At 37.3% G+C, this 20352-nt stretch overlaps 1 protein-coding gene across 6 annotated transcripts in view; it reads left to right on the top strand.

Annotated features, from left to right (window-relative positions):
• Positions 1-20352, top strand: part of LOC138431429 (lysine-specific demethylase 6A-like) — a 168922-nt gene that overhangs the window by 55340 nt on the left and 93230 nt on the right. For all 6 annotated transcript variants that reach the window (XM_069573578.1, XM_069573579.1, XM_069573575.1 and 3 more), the window contains exon 5: positions 17085-17143. In XM_069573578.1, coding sequence (XP_069429679.1) covers positions 17085-17143 — 59 coding nt within the window. The remainder of the gene's footprint in view (positions 1-17084; positions 17144-20352) is intronic.

Genomic DNA, 20352 nt, shown 5'->3' with positions numbered 1-20352 from the left:
TATCTGATGATAAATTGATCACATTGAACAGTCTCCACCATGGAAGGAGAGCATTTTGTTATTAATAGAAGAGATGCATAACATTGTATAAAATGTATGGTGTACATCATAATGACTGAATGAATTTCATATATATACAAATATGTGCATATGTATTTATTTGTATAGTGTAATGATAACCAAAATAAATTTGTCTAACATCCATCACCTCATATAGCTAAAATTTTTTTCTGTGAGAAGATTAAAAATACAGTTTGTCAGTGATACTCAAGTATATTACACAGTATTGATTACAGGCATTACATCCCCATGATTTATTTATTACTAGAATTTTTAACTTTTTGTTTACCTTCATTCAGTTACTTCCACTCTTCTGTTGCAAACACCAATTTGTTCTGTGAGTTTGTTTTTTTAAGAATTCCACATGTGAGATAACTTATTATGTGTTTATTTCTGAATGGTTTTGCTTACTATAATACCCTCAAGATCATTCATGTTGTAGCAAATTGGAGAGTTTTCTTCTTTTCTGTAGTCAAGTAGTATTCTGTTTATCTGTGTGTATGTATCACATTTTCTTCATCCATCCATGGACACTTAAGTTGTTTCTGTATCTTGGCTATTATAAGTAATGGTATTTAATGAAACCTTGTGAGGTAGATATTTTGTCTAACTAAGGTTTTTATTTAACTGTATACCCCAAATGAAATGCTATTCATGTAGTAATTGTATTTTTAATTTTTTGAGGATCCTCCATGCTATTTACCGTAATGATTATGCAAATTTATATTCTCAGTAGCAGTGTACAGTTCAGTTCAGTCATTCAGTCATGTCTGACTCTCTGTGACCCCATGGACGGCCACATGCCAGGCCTCCCTGTCCATCACCAACTTCCAGAGCTTACTCAAACTCATGTCCATTGAATCAATGATGCCATCCAACCATAAAGTCCTCTGTCATCCCCTTCTGCCAACCTTAATCTTTCCCAGCATCAGGCTCTTTTCCCATGAGTCAACTCTTCACATCAGATGGCCAAAGTATTGGAGCTTCAGCTTCATCAGTCCTTCCAATGAATGTTCAGGACTGATTTCCTTTAGGATAGACTTATTGGATCTGCTTTCAGTCCAGGGTACTCCCAAGAATCTTCTCCAACACCTTAGTTCAAAAGCATAAATTCTTTGGTGCTCAGCTTACTTTATAGTCCAAGACTCACATCCATACATGACTCCTGGAAAAACTGTAGCTTTGACTGGATGGACTTTTGTTGGCAAAGGAAAGTCTACTTTTTAATATGCCATCTAGGTTGGTCATAGCTTTTCTTCCAAGGAGCAGGTGTCTTTAAATTTCATGACTGCAGACACCATCTGCAGTGCTTTTGGAGCCCCCCAAAATAAAGTCTCTCACTGCTTCCATTGTTTCCCCATCTGTTTACCATGAAATGATGGGACTGGATGCCATGATCTTAGTTTTCTGAATGTTGAGCTTTAAGCCAAGTTTTTCACTCTCCTCTTTCACTTTCATCAGGAGGCTCTTTAGTTTTTCTTCACTTTCTTTCATAAGGGTGGTGTTATTTCACCCAGCAATCTTGATTACAGCTTGTGCTTCATCCAGCTGGGAATTTCACATGATATACTCGGCACAAAAGTGAAGTAAACAAGGTAACAATATACAGGCTTGAGGTACTCCTTTCCAGCTTCAGAACCAGTCTGTCCTTCCATGTTCAGTTTTAACTGTTGCTTCTTAACCTGCTATAGATTTCTCAGGAGGCAGGTCAGGTGATATGGTATTCCCATCTCCTGAAGAATTTTCCACAGTTTGTTGTGATCCATACAGTCCAAGGCTTTGGCATAGTCAATAAAAAAGAAGTACATGTTTTTCTGGAACTCTTTTGCTTTTTCTATGATCCAGTGGAAGCTGGCAGTTTGATCTCTGGTTCTTCTGCCTTTTCTAAATCCAGCTTGAACATCTGGAAGTTCATGGTTCATGTGTTGTTGAAGCCTGGCTAGGAGAATTTTGAGCATTACTTTGTTATTGTGTGAGATGAGTGCAGTTATGTGGTGGTTTAGGCTTTGACTTTCTTTGGGATTGGAATGAAAACTGACCTTTTCCAGTCTTCTGGCCACTGCTGAGTTTTCTAAGCTGGCATATTGAGTGCAGCACTTTCACAGCATCATCTTTCAGGATTTGAAATAGTTCAACAGGAATTCCATCACCTCCACTAGCTTTTTTCACAGTGATGTTTCCTAAAGCCCACCTGCACTTATTGCAGATGAGAAGTGTTATCTCAAATCCTCTCAATTGGAAGATGGATTCTTTAACTGCTGGACCAACAGGGGAGTTCTTGGGAGTAGTATTTCTGGTTTTCTTTCAGTGTTTTGTTTATATTATCCCATTCTTTTCTTATCTGCCAAGGTTTTGATGGTACATCTGCTTATAGTCTTGTGTAAGATAATGTCACTTTTCTCATGGTGCTTTAGGAATTCTTCTTATCTTTGACTTTAACAATTATAACATGTGTTGGTGTGATTCTCTTGAGGTAACCTACTTAAAGTACTTTATCCCTGTCTCAGTTTTGTCTGTCTCTTTGTGACCACGTGAACTGTAGTCCTCCAGGCTCCTGTGTCCATGGAATTCTCCAGGCAAGAATATGGGGGTAGGTAGCCATTGCTTTCTCTAGGATAGCTTCTTAAACCAGGTCTCCTGTATTGCAGGTGGTTTCTTTATCATCTAAACCCCCAGGGAAGCCTTTTAGGACTTAGCAATTTGATATTCATTTTTCTCCCAAGATATGGAAGGTTTTTTCTTTTACAGGTACTTTTCTCTCCCTTTGTCTTCCATTTCTGGGATTCACAAAATGTGTATATAGTTTCCTTTTGATGATAGGTGTTAAGTCCTATTGGTTTTTTAAATTTACCTTTTCTTGTTTTTGCTCCTCCAGCCTAATAATTTCAAAGTAGTCTCTTCTGATTGCTGATTCTCTCTTCTGCTTGGTTGTATTTGATCTTGAAATTCTCTAACTCTTCAGTTCATTTATTGACTTCTTCACTAAAAGACCCTTAAAATAATTCATATGTTTTTTGAAGAATTATACATGTGTTGTACAGATTGTGAACAGCATTTATGTCATATCTGAAACTAATCAAAATGGATTAAGGAAAAAGAGAGTCATTTAACAATATGCTAATTATACTCTTTTGAATTTTCAGATTACCTGTGAAAGCTTGAAATTAATTCTTTCTGTTTGTGCTTTATGATCCTTTATTATTATTTTCAAAATTTTATATTTTCAAGTAGAGTATAATTGCTTTGCAATATTGTGTTGGTTTTTGCCATTGCTCAACATGAATCAGCCATAGGTATACGTACATCTGTTTCTTTGTTGAGTTTTTCATTTTGTTCTTTTTTGTTTTTTGTGTTTCATTTTGTGGTCTTACTATGTGTTATTCCAGTTTAACAAAAGTTTCTTCTATAAGAAACTTCTGATCTTTGTCATATAATTGACAGTCTGTTTTTCTGTGGTCAATTATTGAAGTTTAAATAGTCTTTGGTGATGTGAGTTTTATATGATTCTTCATAATTGCTGTACCTTGCTAGTGGTATTTGCATATTTAAATTGTGATCTCCTCTTTTGTACTTCTCAGGTTTTCTTGGGCAGAGACAGCCCTTCATGTATTACCTCAACTTGGGTTTAATTCAGTTCAGTTTATAGTCTTCTTGGGCAAGTGAGGCTTACAATGAGGCAGTGAGGGTTGATTTTTTTGTTGTTGTTTCTTGTTCAGCTATTATGTACCTCTGAGATCAGGAGGTCAGTCCCTGTCTGAATAGGAATTGGTTAGGAGTGTGCTCACTTGGTTTTCTGTATATGATTGGCTTTAGAGTTGCCACCTTAGTTGCATTGATTCTCTTGCAGGCTTACTGATAGCATGGGATATGTTCCTATACTCAGTTTTTGGATGGGTCTGCAGTTTGCTACCTTGCCTGATCAGGGTTGTGGAATGGTTTCCTTGGCTGTTAGATCTTGATGCTTGGGCTCTTTTAACATGACAGAGTTGCTCACCAACTTCTTGGCCAGATATGACTGCTGTGTTGGTTACCTCGATGGGCTTTGCCGGGGGCTGTGTGCTCAGGTGCCATTGTAAGTGGGCCTGTAGGACCCTAGATATTGTGTTCAGACTTTGTGATTAGATGACACTAGAGCTGTACAGAACAGTATCTGGCACTTATGAGTCTGCTTCTTAGCTCAGACTGGGCTTATATGCCTCATATAACTGATAGTACGTGGCACTAGATTCCCTGGTCGGTTGGGGCCAACAGCTACTCCTTCTAGTATTGCTCAATCTTTGCTCAGATGCTGTTGTAACTACTGTTGTTGGATGGACTGTGCAGCTTCCCAGATTCTGTGATTGGGTTTGCTGATTGGTTTGTGCTACAGGATGGAGAAGCCATTCAGTGAACTAACCATGAGTTGCCAGTGTAGAAAATAAAAAGGCTTCAAAGCTGGTAATGCTAATTGTTTGGGGTCCAGTATCAGGCAGAATTGTGCACTGAGTTAATTCTTTAGATGTGCCTTTGCAGTGGCTCTGTAGAATCATAGAGTCACTGTCTGGGCTCTCTACTTGTCATTTCTGCAAGGAAAACTTGGTCTCCCATGATAGGAGTGCTAGTAGATCTCAGTTACATTATAATCCCAAGTGGTTAAGCAGTGCATCTTCTTCCTGCAGTCCCCATAAAACTTCACTGGGTTGCTCTGTGTGTCATTCACAAGGCTGGGGAAGCTGAATATCCATCTTGGATTCTCCTTTGCTCACTGTAGAAACTGTAGACCTAGTAGGTCCTTCTTGGTATGTTGGTATGCTCACTTGGGAGACAGACAGTATCAGTTCAGTTCAGTTCAGTCACTCAGTTGTATCCAACTCTGACCCTATTAATTGCAGCACACAGGCCTTCCTATCCATCACCAACTCCCGGGATTCATTCAAACTCACGTCCATCAAGTCGGTGATGCCATCCAGCCATCTCATCCTCTGTTGTCCCCTTCTCCTCCTACCCCCTGTCCCTCCCAGTATCAGAGTCTTTTCCAATGAGTCAGTTCTTCCCATCAGGTGGCCAAAGTACTGGAATTTCAGCATTAGCATCAGTCCTTCCAAGGACTGATCTCCTTTAGAATGGACTGGTTGGATCTCCTTGCAGTCCAAGGGACTCTCAAGAGTCTTCTCCAACACCACAGTTCAAAAGCATCAATTCTATGGCGCTCAGCTTTCTTCACAGTGCAACTCTCACATCCATATGTGACTGCTGGAAAAACCATAAGTCTTGACTAGACAGACCTTTGTTGGCAAAATAATGTCTCTGCTTTTTAATACGCTGTCTAGGTTGGTCATAAGTTTCCTTCCAAGGAGTAGTCACCATCTGCAGTGACTTTGGAGCCCAGAAGAATAAAGTCAGCCACTGTTTCCACCGTTTCCCCATCTGTTTCCCATGAAGTGATGGGACTCGATGCCATGATCTTCGTTTTCTGAATGTTGAGCTTTAAGCCAACTTTCTCACTCTCCTCTTTGACTTTCATCAAGAGGCTTTTTAGTTCCTCTTCACTTTCTGCCATAAGGGTGGTATCATCTGCATATCTGAGGTTATTGATGTTTCTCCCGGCAATCTAGATTCCAGCTTGTGTTTCTTCCAGCCCAGCATTTCTCATGATGTACTCTGCATAGAAGTTAAATAAGCAGGGTGACAATATACAGCCTTGATGTAGTCCTTTTCCTATTTGGAACCAGTCTGTTGTTCCATGTCCGGTTCTAACTGTTGCTTATAATCTGAATAAAAATGTCCCTCTTACCCTCCTTAGGTATTCTTTTATGTTTCAGTTTCAAGAATCCTCTTCAGTCTTAGCCCCATATTCTGGGATTTTTACAGTGTTGTCTTGTCTGGGTTATTTACTAGTTGGGACTGAAGTTGAGAAAAACTTGTGTTGACATCATGATGGTATCTCGTCAGCACCATTTACTATTACTCTGAATGACTGGCTACCAGTTTTCGCTTCCTTTCCCCATGACTTTATGCTTTCCTTGGAAAGAGATGAGGTGTTAGTTTCAGAAGGAGGGTTGCTTTCACTTGTAGACATATCACCAGTGATTACATTAAACTGAAAGTTAAGAGTGCTTCCTTGTAAATTGGACACGTTATATACATTACAGTGAATCAGCAGACAAAGGAGTTTCTCTTCTGGCTTTGCTGATTCATTCTGACAAGCAGGAAGGGGAACTTGAAATACTGTTTCATAATGGCCAGAAAGTAGAGCATTGCATAATGTCCATACAGGAAATTCCTGAGGACATCTCTTAGTACAGCGTGCCTTGTAATTTTAGGATACTGGAAAATTGAAACAACCCAATCCAGACAAAAGTATACTAGTAATGGCACAGATCCTTATGGACTGAAGCTTTGTATCGCTAGGTAAAGAAATATGACCAGTTGAAATACTCGCTAATCAGTTAGTTTACAATCCCTCACCCTAACCCTACTGAGGAAGACTGAAGGCAAAAGGAGTGGCATAGGATAAGATGGTTGGATGGCATCACTGATTTGATGAACAAAAATTTGAGGAGATAGGACAGGGAAGCCTGTGGTGCTACAGACCATGGGGTTGCAAAGAGTCATGCTTGAGTGACTGAACAACAACCTCCAGCCCCTACCCCTGGAGTTCTGCTTAAACTTCGAACATACTGTATGAGGTTCTGTTTTTCTGGAGATCCTTTAACTGTAACATTATGTTACCCTTGCAAATGAAGTGTGTAAATCTTATTACAATATATATTATTTTAGTCTTTTAAAAGAATGTCTTTATTTTCATTGTAACTAGATTTCAGCAGACGTTTGATAAGATACACTTGCCACCATTATGTATTTTTTAAAGAAGTCAAGTTCAGGAGTTGTTGATTATGGAGTTTGGCCAAGGTTTTCCTGTGGACTTGATAATAAACTTTAACTTTAATTGGCTATACTTGTTTCTGCCATGGACTTCTTTTCTTTTTTATAAATAAGCTTCTATAACTATTGTTAGCCCTGTAGTCATATATACAAAATCTGCAACTATGTTTACAAAGTACAGTTTGCATACTGCAGCATCCAGTATATTCACAAATGCATGATTGTTTTTCCTTTTCTTTGAGAAGTTAACAAATAACCTTGGCATTGTTCTCTTTTTCTTTAAGAAATATGTTGCTTGATCTTTTTTTTTTTTTACATTGAACTTCATATTGAGTATAGTTGATTAACAATGTTGTGATGGTTTTAGATGTGAAACAAAATGATATACCTTTATCCATTCTTTTTCAGATTTTTTTTTCCCATTTAGGTTATTATTAAATATTGAGTGGTGTTCCATGTTCTGTATAGTATGACCTTGCTGGTTATTCCTTTTATTTTTTTCTTTTACAAATTAAAAAAGTAGTTTTTTTACCAGCTAAAAAAACTAACTAGTTTTATTGATTGATTTATTTTTAATTTATTAATTAACTGAGCTGCCTTGGGTCTTAGTTGGGTTAGGTGGAATCATTCTTACATTGTTTAGATCTGTCACTGTGACATGTGGGCTTAGTTGCAAGTGGTGCTCAGGCTTAAGTCCTGTCCATTTTAAATACAGCAGTGTGTCCATGTCAATTCCAAACTCCCCACGTTCCTTCATGATAACCATCAGTTCCTTCTCTGTCTGTGAGACTGTTTGTGTCTTGTAAATAAGTTCATTTGTATCATTCCCCTCCCCACCCCCAAATTCCCTACATGAGCCATATTACATGGTATTTCTTTTTCTGAGTGTTCTGTTTGGCTTACTTCACTCAGTGTGGCACTCGCTAGGTCCACTGTGTTGTTGCAAATGACATTATTTTGTCCTTTTTTATGACTGATATTTATACCACATATCCTTTATACATTCCTCTATTGGTGGACATTTCGGTTGTTTGCATATTTTGACTATTGGTTTGGATAATGTTTTTCTCTGGATAAACTCCAGGAGTGGGATTGCAGGGTCATATGGTGGCTCTATTTTTAGTTTTTAAGGAACTGCCATACTGTCCCCCATAGAGGCTTTGCCAGTTAACATTCCCATCAGTAGTGTAGAAGGATTCCATTTTTTTCCACACACTCTCCACCAATTGTTATTTTTGATGCTGTCCATTTGGCTAATGTCAAATGATATCTCCTTGTACTCTTGATTTGCATTTTTCTAATGACAGCAATGGCAAGGACCTAACAGAAGCAGAAGAAATTAAGAAGACGTGGCAAGAATATGCAAAAGAAGTATATAAAAAGGTCTTAATGATCTGGATAACGATGATGTTGTAGTCACTCATCTAGAGCCAGACATCCTGGAATGTGAAGTCAGTTGGGCCTTAGAAAGTCAAGTGGGCCTTTGGAGGAAAATAGGGCAAGAGAGTGTGAGATGGTTGGGTGGCATCAATGCCTGAATGGACCTGAGGTTGAGCAAACTCTGAGAAATAGTGAAAGACAGGGAAGCCTAGCATGGTGTAGTTCACAGGGTCACAAAGAGTTGGGCATAACTTAGCAACCAGATGACAACAACAACGTAGTTAGTGATGTTAACTAATTGGGTTTTCATGTGTTTCTTAGTCTTCTGTGTGACTTCTTTGGAGGTCTATTTAGATCTTCCAGTTTTTTGATTGGGTTGTTTGTTTTGATAATATTAAGACATGAGATGTTTTTAAATTTTGGAGATCAGTCCCTTGTTGGTCACAAGTGTTTACAAATATTTTCTCCTGTTCTGTGGGTTATGTTTTCATTTTTTTCCCCTGTGCAAAAGCATTTAATTTGATTCCATTTGCTTGTTTTTGTTTTAAATTCCATTGCTCTGGGAGACAGACTGAAAAGGGTTTGCTGTGATTTTTGTCAGAGCACTCTGCCTGTGTTTTTCTATAAGAATTTTGAGTATCCAGTTTCACATTTAGGTCTTTAATCTATTTTGAGTTGTTTTTGTGAATGGTGTTAAAGAATATTCTAATTTCATTTTCATTTTAATCTAAAGGGAAGTCCTGGATTTTTGTGCTTTCATTTTCAGTTATCCTCAGGTAATTTTTTAGTAATCCATTTGTTAGTATCATATGATGTAGCCTACATGTATTGTGTTTTGTTGTTGTTGTTGTTTTAAAATTTTTTTCTAATGTTAAAGAGTTGTGGTTGAAAAAGATGTATGATATGAATTGGGTTTTCTTAAATTTATCGAAGATTGCTTTGTGTCCCAGTATCTGGTCAATCCTGGAGAATATGCCATGTGCACGTGAAAAGACTGTTGAATTTTGGATGGGATGCTATATAAGTGACAATCAGGTCTATCAAATGGGTCTTTTCAGGATTGTATTTCCTTATTTATTTGCTGTCTCAGTGATCTATTGATTGATAAAAGTGGATGTTAAAGTCCTTCTCATGTTTTTTTTTTTTTTTCCCTTTTTGCCTTTTAATATTTAGCTTGTATATTGAGGTGCTTTTATGCTGACTGCATATCTATTTACAGTGGTTCTATCTTCTTGGATTGAGAAGATCCCTTGATAATTATGTAATGTCCTTTTTTGTCTCCTGTAACAGTCTTTAAGTTCTTTTTTGTCTGATATGAGTATTGCTGCTTCTGCTTTCTTTTGATTTCATTTGTATAGACTACTTTCTCCCACCATCTCATTTTCAGTCTGTATGTGTCCTTAAGTCTGTAGTGGATTTGTTTAAGGCAGCATATATAGAGATTTGTTTCTGCAGCCATTCAGGTAGTGTTTGTGTTTTGGCTGGAGAATTTATTTATTATTTTTTTTTTTAATTTTAGTTTTTTATTTTTTAAATTTTAAAATTTTTAATTCTTACATGCATTCCCAAACATGAACCCCCCTCCCACCTCCCTCCCCATAACAACTTTCTGGGTCATCCCCATGCACCAGCCCCAAGCATGCTGCATCCTGCGTCAGACATAGACTGGCGATTCAATTCACATGATAGTATACATGTTAGAATGTCATTCTCCCAAATCATCCCACCCTCTCCCTCTCCCTCTGAGTCCAAAAGTCCGTTATACACATCTGTGTCTCTTTCCCTGTCTTGCATACAGGGTCGTCATTGCCATCTTCCTAAATTCCATATATATGTGTTAGTATACTGTATTGGTGTTTTTCTTTCTGGCTTACTTCACTCTGTATAATCGGCTCCAGTTTCATCCATCTCATCAGAACTGATTCAAATGAATTCTTTTTAATGGCTGAGTAATACTCCATTGTGTATATGTACCACAGCTTTCTTATCCATTCATCTGCTGATGGACATCTAGGTTGTTTCCATGTCCTGGCTATTATAAACAGTGCTGCAATGAACATTGGGGTACATGTGTCTCTTTCAATTCTGGTTTCCTCGGTGTGTATGCCCAGCAGTGGGATTGCTGGGTCATAAGGTAGTTCTATTTGCAATTTTTTAAGGAATCTCCACACCGTTCTCCATAGTGGTTGCACTAGTTTGCATTCCCACCAACAGTGTAGGAGGGTTCCCTTTTCTCCACACCCTCTCCAGCATTTATTGCTTGCAGATTTTTGGATCGCAGCCATTCTGACTGGTGAAGTGGTACCTCATTGTGGTTTTGATTTGCATTTCTCTAATAATGAGTGATGTTGAGCATCTTTTCATGTGTTTGTTATTGGCTGGAGAATTTAATACAGGACATTTAAGAAAATTATTGACATGGATGTTCTATTACCATTTTCTTACTTGTTTTGTTTTTGTTGGTCTTTTTCTTTTGTTCTCTTACCTTTTGATAACCATTTTATTTTTGTGTTTGTGTTGCTTTTTCGTTTGTGTGTGTGTAAATATGGTGGTTTTGGGGTTTGCTGTTTCTGTAAGATTTTGGTAAAGTGGTATGTATGTGGTTGTTTTAAGTTGCTGGTCTCTTTTGCCAACAGGAGTTTTTTTAACATTTGTTTTTAGGCTGGTCTGGTAGTGCTGTATTCTCATAGCTTGTCTTTGAAGCTTTTATTTTTTTCATCAAATCTGGATGAGAGCCTTGCTTGGTAAAATAACCTTGGTTGTAGCTTCTTCATTTTCATCTCTTTAAATATATTGTGCCATTCCCTTTTGAGCTGAGAAATCAACTGATAACCTATGGGAGTTCCCTTGTATGTTATTTGTTGTTGTTCCTTTGTTAATTTTAATATTTTTTCCTTTGTCTTTAAGCATTGGTAATTTGATTACTGTGTGTCTTGGGGTGTTTATCCTTAGGTTTATCCTGCCTAGGACTCTGCACTTCCTGGACTTGGGTCACTGTTACCTTTATCTTCTTGTTCTGGAACCCATATCATGTGAATGTTGGTACTTCTTAATGTTGTCTTAGAAGTTTCTTAGAATATTGTTATGTATTTCCATTCTTTTTTCTTTATTCTGTTTCATGGCACCGATTTCAACTATTGTCTCCCAGGTCACTTTTGTGTTCTACCTAAGTTATTCTGCTTCTGACTTCTGCTACTGTTTTTTTCATTTCTTTAAACATTTCTTACTTCTTCTCAACCCTTGCCTCAAAGCTTTTTTTGAGATCCTGTTATTTCTGAATTCACTCTGATCAGGGCTGTGTTCAGTGTAACTTTAAAATCCACTTATCTGCTGATAGGTAGGGCTGGGACTCTGTCCCTTCCTCCTTGGTTATTTGGCTTGAAGTAATCCAGCACTGGATCCTTCCAGAGTTTGCTCAAACTCCTGTCCATTGAGTCAGTGATGCCATCCAAACATCCCCATATCTTCTTGCCCTCAACTTTCCCAGCCTTAGGGCCTTTTCTAATGAGTTGCCCCTTTGTATCCAGTGCTCAAAATATTGGAACTTCAGCTTTAGCATCAGTCCCTCCAATGAATATTCAGCACTGATTTCTTCTAGGATTGACTGGTTTGATTTCCTTGCAGTCCAAGGGACTTTGAAGAGTTCTTTATCATCACAGTCCAAAAACATCAATTCTTTGGCTTTCAGCCTTTTGGTCCAGCTCTCACATACATACATGACTATGGGAAATACCATAGCTTTGACTAGCTTTGTCAGCAAAGTAATGTCTTTCCTTTTTAATACACTGTCTAGGTCTGTCATTGTTTTTCTTCAAAGGAACAAGCATCTTTTAATTTCATGGCTGCAGTTACCATCTGCAGTGATGTTGGGGCCCAAAGATAGTCTGTCACTGTTTCCATTGTTGCCTGTCTATTTGCCATGAAGTGATGGGACTGGATGCCATAGTCTTAGTTTTTGAATGTTGTTTTAAGCCAGCTATTTCACTCTCCTCTTTCACCTTCATCAAGACACTCTTTATTTCCTCTTCAATTTCTGCCATAAGGGTGGTGTCATCTGCATATCTGAGGTTATTGATATTTTTGCTCGCAGTCTTCATTCCAGCTTGTGCTTCATCCAGCTGGGGATTTCTGATGATGTACTCTACATATAAGTTAAATAAGCAGGGTGACAATGTACACACTTGACATACTCCTTTCCCTGTTTGGAACTAGTCCGTTCTTCCATGTTCAGTTCTAACTGTGGCTTCTTAACCTGCATACAGGTTTCTTGAGAGACTGGTAAGGTGGTCTGGTATTTCCATCTCTTTAAAAATTTTCCACAGTTTGTTGCAATCCACGTAGTCAAAGGCTTTAGCATAGTTAGTTAAAGCAGAAGTAGGTGTTTTTCTGAAACTCTCTTTGTCCCTATGATCCCACCTGATATTGGCAATTGGATCTCTGGTTCTTCTGCCATTTGTTAAGTCCAGCTTGAACATCTGGAAGTTTTCAGTTCACCTACTGTAGATGCCTAGCTCGGAGAATTTTGAGCATTACTTTGCTAGCATGTTAAATGAGTGCAATATTGTGGTAGTTTGAACATTCTTTGGCATCACCTTTCTTTGTGACTGGAATGAAAACTGACCTTTTCCAGTCCTGTGGCCACTGCTGAGTTTTCCAGATTTGCTGGCATATTGAGTGTAGCACTTTCCCAGAGTCATCTTTTAGGATTTGACATAGCTCAACTGGAATTCCATCACCTCTGCTAGCTTTGTTCATAGTGATGCTTCCTAAAGCCCGCTTGACTTCACACTCCAAGATGTCTGGCTTTAGGAGAGTGATCACACCATCGTGGTACTCTTGCCACCTCTTCTTAATATCTTCTGCTTCTGTTTGGTCATACTCTTTCTGTCCTTTATTAAGCCCATCTTTGCATGAAATTTTCCCTTGGTATCTCCAGTTCTCTTGAAGAGATTTCTAGTCTTTCCTATTCTGTTGCTTTCCTCTGTCTCTTTCCATTGACCACTGAGGAAGGCATCTTATCTTTCCTTGCTATTCTTTGGAACTCTGCATTCACTAGATATATCTGCCCTTTTCTCCTTTGCCTTTCATTTCTCTTCTTTTCTCAGCTATTTGTAAGGTCTCTTCAGACAACCATTTTGCCTTTTTGCATTTCTTTTTCTTGGGGATGGTTTTGATCATTGCTTCTTGTGTACAGTGTTATGACTCTCTGTCCATAGTTCTTCAGGTACAGTGTCTATCACATCTCATCCCTTGGATCTGTCACTTCCACTGTGTAATCATAAGGGATTTTAGGTCATGCCTGAGTGGCCTGGTGGTTTTCACTACATTTTTTCAAGTCTGAATTTTGCAATAAGGAGTTCATGATATGAGCCCTAGTCAGCTCCTGCTTTTGTTTTTCTGTTTTTCTGACTGTATAGAACTTCTTCATCTTTGGCTGTGAAGAAAATAATCAAACTGATTTCGGTATTGGCCATCTGGTGATGTCGATGTGTAGAGTCGTCTCTTGTGTTGTTGAAAGAGGGTGTTTTGCTGTGACTGTGCTCTCTTGGCTGTTAGCTTTTTACCTGCTTCATTTTGTACTCCTAGTCCTAACTTGCCTGTTACTCCAAGTATCTCCTGAGTTCCTGCTTCTGCATTCAGTCCCCTGTGATGATAAGGATGTCTTTTTTTGGTGTGAGTTCTAGAAGGTCTTATAGGTCTTTATAGGAGTGTTTAGCTTCTTTGGCATCAGTGGTTGGGCAAAGACTTAGATTGCTGCAATATTGATGGTTTGTCTTACAAATGAACTGAGAGCATTCTGTCATCTTTGAGATTGCACCCAAGTACTGCATTTCAGACTCTTGTTTACTATGAAGGCTGCTCCATTTCTTATAAGGGATCGTTGCTCATAGTAGTAGACATAATGGTCATTTGAATTAAACTCACCCATCCCAGTGCTTTTTAGTTCACTGATTCCTAAAATGTCAATGTTCACTCTTGCCATCTCCTGTTTGACAATTTCCAATTTACCTTGATTCATGGACCTAATATTCCAGGTTCCTATGCAATATTGTTCTTTACAGTATTGGACTTTATTTTCACCACTAGGCACATCCACAACTGGCCATTGTTTTTGCTGTGGCTCAGCCTCTTCATTCCTTCTGAAGCTATTTCTCAACTCTTCTCCAGGAATATATTGGTCACCTACCCACCTGGAAAGTTCATCTTTCAGTGTCATATCTTTTTGCCATTTCATACTGATTCTGAAGTTCACAAGACAAAAATGGTGAAGTAGTTTGCCATTCCTTTCTGTAGTGGACCACATTTTGTCAAATCTCTCCACTGTGACTCGTCCATCGTGGATGGCCCTACACAGCACGGCTCGGTTTTGTTGAGTTATACAAGGCTGTTATCCAAGTAATAAGTTTGGTTAATTTTCTGTGATTCTGGTTTTCATTATGCCTGCTTGCTTATGGATGAGGATAAAAACCAGACCACTACAGTCAATCAGATATTGCACTAAAGTGAATGATACTAGTTTTCTTTTATTTTTTAGTGCTTAAGAAAAGTTATATTTACACTGTACTGTAGTTTTATTGAGTGTGCAGTAACATGTCTTGAAAAAAAAATGTACAAGGATGCCCCTGGAGGTGCAGTGATTAAAAGTCTGCCTACCGATGCAGGGAACATGCATTTGATTCCTGGTCCAGGAAGATCCCACATGTGGAGGGTCAGCTAAGCTTGTGTGCAAAACTGTTGGGCCTCTGCTCTCTAGAGCCCATGTTCTGCAGCAAGAGAAGCCATAGCAATGAGAAGCCCTCCCACTATACCAGAAGTAGTCCCGACTCAGCACAACTGGAGAAAGCCCAGGTAGCAAGAGACTTAGTGCATTCAAAAATAAATTAAGAAAAAGTACACACATTTATTTTAAAATACTTATATTGTAAATCAAGCATGCTGCGGCTGCTGCTAAGTCACTTCAGTCGTGTCTGACTCTGTGCAACCCCATAGACAGCAGCCCACCAGGCTCCACCACCCCTGGAATTCTCCAGGCAAGAACACTGGAGTGAGTTGCCATTTCCTTCTCCAGTGCATGAAAGTGAAACGTGGAAGTGAAGTCGCTCAGTTGTGTCTGACTCTTTCCTTCAACAAAATTCTTAAAAACAAGTAAATTCTACAACACAGCAAAAAATAGAAGTCAAGTAAAAGTTAAAAAAATAAAATATAAATATTTCGTTGCTAAAAAATGTTATATTTTGAGCCTTCAGTGTCTGATAATCTTTTTTTGGTGGAGTGTGTTTTCTTGATGTTGATGTCTTCTAACTGATCATTATGATGTTTGCTGAAGATTAGGATTGGTGTGGCTTTCTTAGTTCCACAGTGAAATTTGCAACATTGACGGACTCATTTCACAAGTAGTTTTTCAGTAGTACAAATGTTGCTTGATAGCATTGTTTTACCTACACTAGAATTTTCAAAATTGTAGTCATTTTGCTACTCAGAATGATTCTGCTTTTGCTTTAACAGCTAAGTTTATGTAATATTTTAAATCCTTTTTTTAAATTTCAGTAGTCTTCTCAGCATTTTCATCAGGAGTGTATTCCATTTCAAGAAGGAGTTTCCTTTGTTCATCTGTAAAGAGGAACCTCTCATTTGTTAAGGTTTTATCATAAATTACAATGATTCAGTATCTCTTCAGGCTCTATTTCTGATTCTGTTTCTCTTGCTGTTTCCTTCTTACTGGCATTATTTCCTGAAGTGAAGCCTTGAACTTTTCAAAGTCATCTGTAAAGGTTGATATCAGTTTCCTGTAATTTTTATATTTTAGGCTCGTTCCATGAATCTTGAATGTTACAACATTTGGAAAATTTCTTCCAATCTGTTGAATTTTTTTGTTTTTAATTATTTCTTTTGGTAGACATTTTCATGTTTTATCTAATTCTATTTGTTGACATGTTAATTTTGCTGTTGTCCTATGTACAAGAATTCGATTAGACCCAAGTTGGGGAGCTTCTTCCCTATATTTTCTTCAAGGAAGGTTTATGGTATAAGCCTTTGTGTGTTAGGTCTTAATCCATTTTAAGTTACTTTTTGTGAGTAGTGTTTGTTAGCCTCTCAACTGTGTCCAACTCTTTGCAATGCCTCGGACCATAGCTCACCTGGATCTTCTGTCCATGGAATTCTGCAGCAAGAATACTGGATTGTATTGCTGTTCCCTTCACCACATATAAGAAAAGAGTCCAATTTTAGCAGTTTGCATGGGTTCATCCATTTTCCCTACCATCCTTTTTAAAGAGATAAAGAGTCTACCCCTTTGCAGTTAGGTTTTTTTTGCTCCCCTGTGAAAAATTAGTTGACCATAATATGTGGATTTCATTCTGTATTGTTGATTTTGTTCTTTCATTCTCTGTGCTATTATTTTTATAGTGCCTATTACCGTACTGTTGTTAATTAGTACAGTATCATAGTGTGGTTTGAAATCAGGAAATGTGATTCCTTCAACTTCATCCTCATTCTTTGGATTGCTGAACTATTTGGAACAAATTTCTGGTTTCACAGGTGTTTTTAGGAGTTGAAAAAATTGTTTTCAACATAATGAGCTTAATGAAAAGAAACAAAATATTTCTTCAGGGTTTTTGGCTTCTGCATTACCTGTTGGTTCATAAATTCATTGTTTCTTCTCATTATTCTGTAATATAGGATAGAATTTTTAGAACTGATGAGCATCTTATGTTCTATATTTCTTCTTAATAACATGAACAATAAACATAAAAGCTTTTAAATGATTTTTTTTTTAACAGAATGCTGCATTTTTATATGGCCTTGGTTTGGTTTACTTCTATTACAATGCATTTCACTGGTAAGTTGACTTACATCAGATCTTTTCCCTCTGTGTGTGTATGTAAGCACATATAAATGACCAGCACATTAAATATTTTAGTGTCAGTAAATTCTCATCTCATTAGTAGCATATTTTCCTTTGTAGATTCAAATCAAGTTTAGCCATCATTCCCTTCAGTCAGCATATTTGCTGACTTGATTATAAATTATCCATCTTCCTCAGTAGGAATAATGATACCTTTTCAGTACTGAGGATTAACTGTGATAGTAATATGTAAGATTTTATAAACTGCAAACAATAGGATACTTTTTTGGTTTTGTCCTTTTAAAATTTTCATTTAAGTACTATAAGAATTCAAAGAAAGGTAAATGAGTATACAGCTAGTGTTTACAACCATGTCCTGTAGGTCATTCTGAATATTTAATACAGAGTTGTTTAATATACATTGACCAGTATTTGTTACAGTTTCACAAAGGTGAAGAAACATTTAGCTTTTAGTTGTATGACTTGCCTACATAATATTTACCTTCTTGGCTTTTTGGTGAATTAATTTTTTCATGTTCTGAAGTTTGCTGCATAAACCTCTGGATAATCTATAGATGTTACAGCACTTTTTAAAATGAACTATATTTCTTACCTAAGAATATGTCTCCTAAAAAAGATCTCTTAACATAAGAGATAACATAAACATATGTTTAACAGGTGTTAAACATAATTCACTTTTCTTTTATTTTGAATCCTATTTGAAATTGATTGTGAGTTGGGACAATTTTAAGGTCTGTAAATTCCCTGAAAATCCTTTTTACACAACTTAAAAATCTGAACTTTAGAAGTAGAAAAGATCTTAGAGATCATTTAAATTTTAAAATTTTGTTGAGAAGGAAAATAATATATGTTCATTTTTATTTAGTTTTTCTTAATCATTTATTTAGTATTGGAAGGAGGCTTCATGTTCAAGATGATAATAATTTTAAACATATTCCATACTTAAAAAAAAAAGGATTTTCTTTTTTTTCTCCCTCTTCTTTCCTTTCTGCCTCCCTCCCTTTCTTCTTTTCTTTTAACAAAACTGTTATTGGCATTGGATTCATGAACTTAGTTATGGTCAGTTACAAATGGGAAGAGGATAGATGGTTATCAGTAGGACTTACAAGGTTTTTAGTGAGATATGTTTAGAAGTAAGCTACACCAAATGGAATAATTTACTGTACTTTGTCCTATAAAGATGGAAAAATGGATATTTAAAAATCATCCCTTGCAGTTTTGCACATACAGTCATTTTAGCTAGTCAGAACGAATGTAGGTAAAATCCAGTATAAGACTTAGAACAAAGAACTATAAGTTTTCAAAATAGAGAAGTGTGACTTACAGTGAAAAGTTTTCAGGTACTTATGATAACTCATGAACTCTGTTAGAGTGAAGATAAGAATGTAAAATCATGAGTGATAAATCTGTAGATTCAAAATGCTCATTATTGATAAATGTATGACAGTTAAATTAGTGTGAAAGATGATTATGGATTATAACAACTTATCTTTATGATGTCTGTGTATTTCCCAGAGAAAACCTTCTTTTTGAAATACCTGTTTTTGCGGTAAATGTATATATAACCACAGAATTTGAGAAGTAGAATTTTGACTGTAACAGAGCTTACTAAATTGTGATATGACTGCTATAGACGTTATTTTATAATATAAAGAGGACTGACTTTGGAAATAGTTACAGTCCTAATAGTGATTTTAGAGGTTTTGAGAGAATAGAATAATTGAGATTCAAAATAGACTCTTTGTCTCTCCTGTCATACTTATTTTTGGAGAAGTAATAATTCACATATTCCAAGTACTTATAAGACACTTACTCCTTGGAAGAAAAGGTATGAGCAACCTAGGTAGCATATTGAAAAGCAGAGACGTTACTTTGCCAACAAAGGTCCGTCTAGTCAAGGCTATGGTTTTTCCAGTGGTCATGTATGGATGTGAGAGTTGGACTGTGAAGAAGGCTTATCACTGAAGAGTTGATGCTTTTGAACTGTGGTGTTGGAGAAGACTCTGAGAGTCCCTTGGACTGCAAGGAGATCCAACCAGTCCATTCTGAAGGAGATCAGCCCTGGGATTTCTTCGGAGGGAATGATGCTAAAGCTGAAGCTCCAGTACTTTGGCTACCTCATGGGAAGAGTTGACTCATTGGAAAAGACTCTGATGCTGGGAGAGATTGGGGGCAGAAGGAGAAGGGGACGACTGAGGATGAGATGGCTGGATGGCATCACTGATTCGGTGGACGTGAGTCTGAGTGAACTCCGGGAGATGGTGATGGACAGAGGTCTGGTGTGCTGCGATTCATGGGGTCACAAAGAGTAGGACATGACTGAGCGACTGAACTGAACTGAACTGAAGTACTTAAAAAATATTTCCAACTTATTTGGATTTTTCTGCATTAATAATAAAGACCTGTTAATATGACAGAGTAGTCAAGGTAAATAGAAATAGAGCATGATAGACAAAAGAAGATTGAAGTTGATTATGGAAATTAGAAACAGTTCCATAAACATGGATCCTTGACTTATGATAGTGGTAGCACTCCGTTGCCGTGAGGGCAAGAGTATTTTTTCCACAGATCATTCGGTACACTAGTAATCCCATACTGCAAAAAAAAAATTACTAGTCCCTTTCTGAGTCATACTGTATTTAAAATAGATTCCAAGCAGAATGTAAAGTGTGATAGGTAAAAGTAAGCCTTATAAATCATATCAAATCCCAAATCACATCCCTTTCTATTATACAGTGGAAATGAGAAATAGATTCAAGGGATTAGATATGATAGAGTACCTGAAGAACTATGGGCAGAGATTTGGGACATTGTGCAGCAGGCAGTGATCAAGACCATCCCCAAGAAAAAGAAATGCAAAAAGGCAAAATGGTTGTCTGAGGTGGACTTACTATGTATATACACACACAGTATATAACAGAGAAGAGAAGAGAAGTGAAAGGGAAAGTAGAAAAGGAAAGATATATCCATTTGAATACAGGGTTCCAGAGAGTAGCAAGGAGAGATAAGAAAGCCTTATTCAGTGATACATGCAGAGAAATAGAGGAAAACAATAAGTTGAGAAAGACCAGAAATCTCTTCAAGAAAATTAGAGATACCAAGGGAATATTTCATGCAAAGATGGGCACAATAAAGGACAGAAATGGTATGGACCTAACAGAAGCAGAAGATATTAAGAAGAA

Source organism: Ovis canadensis, chromosome Y (assembly GCF_042477335.2).
Source record: "Ovis canadensis isolate MfBH-ARS-UI-01 breed Bighorn chromosome Y, ARS-UI_OviCan_v2, whole genome shotgun sequence".
Taxonomy (NCBI): Eukaryota; Metazoa; Chordata; class Mammalia; order Artiodactyla; family Bovidae; genus Ovis; species Ovis canadensis.
Note: the sequence above shows the minus strand (reverse complement) of the source record. Positions and strands in the feature narration are given on the sequence as shown.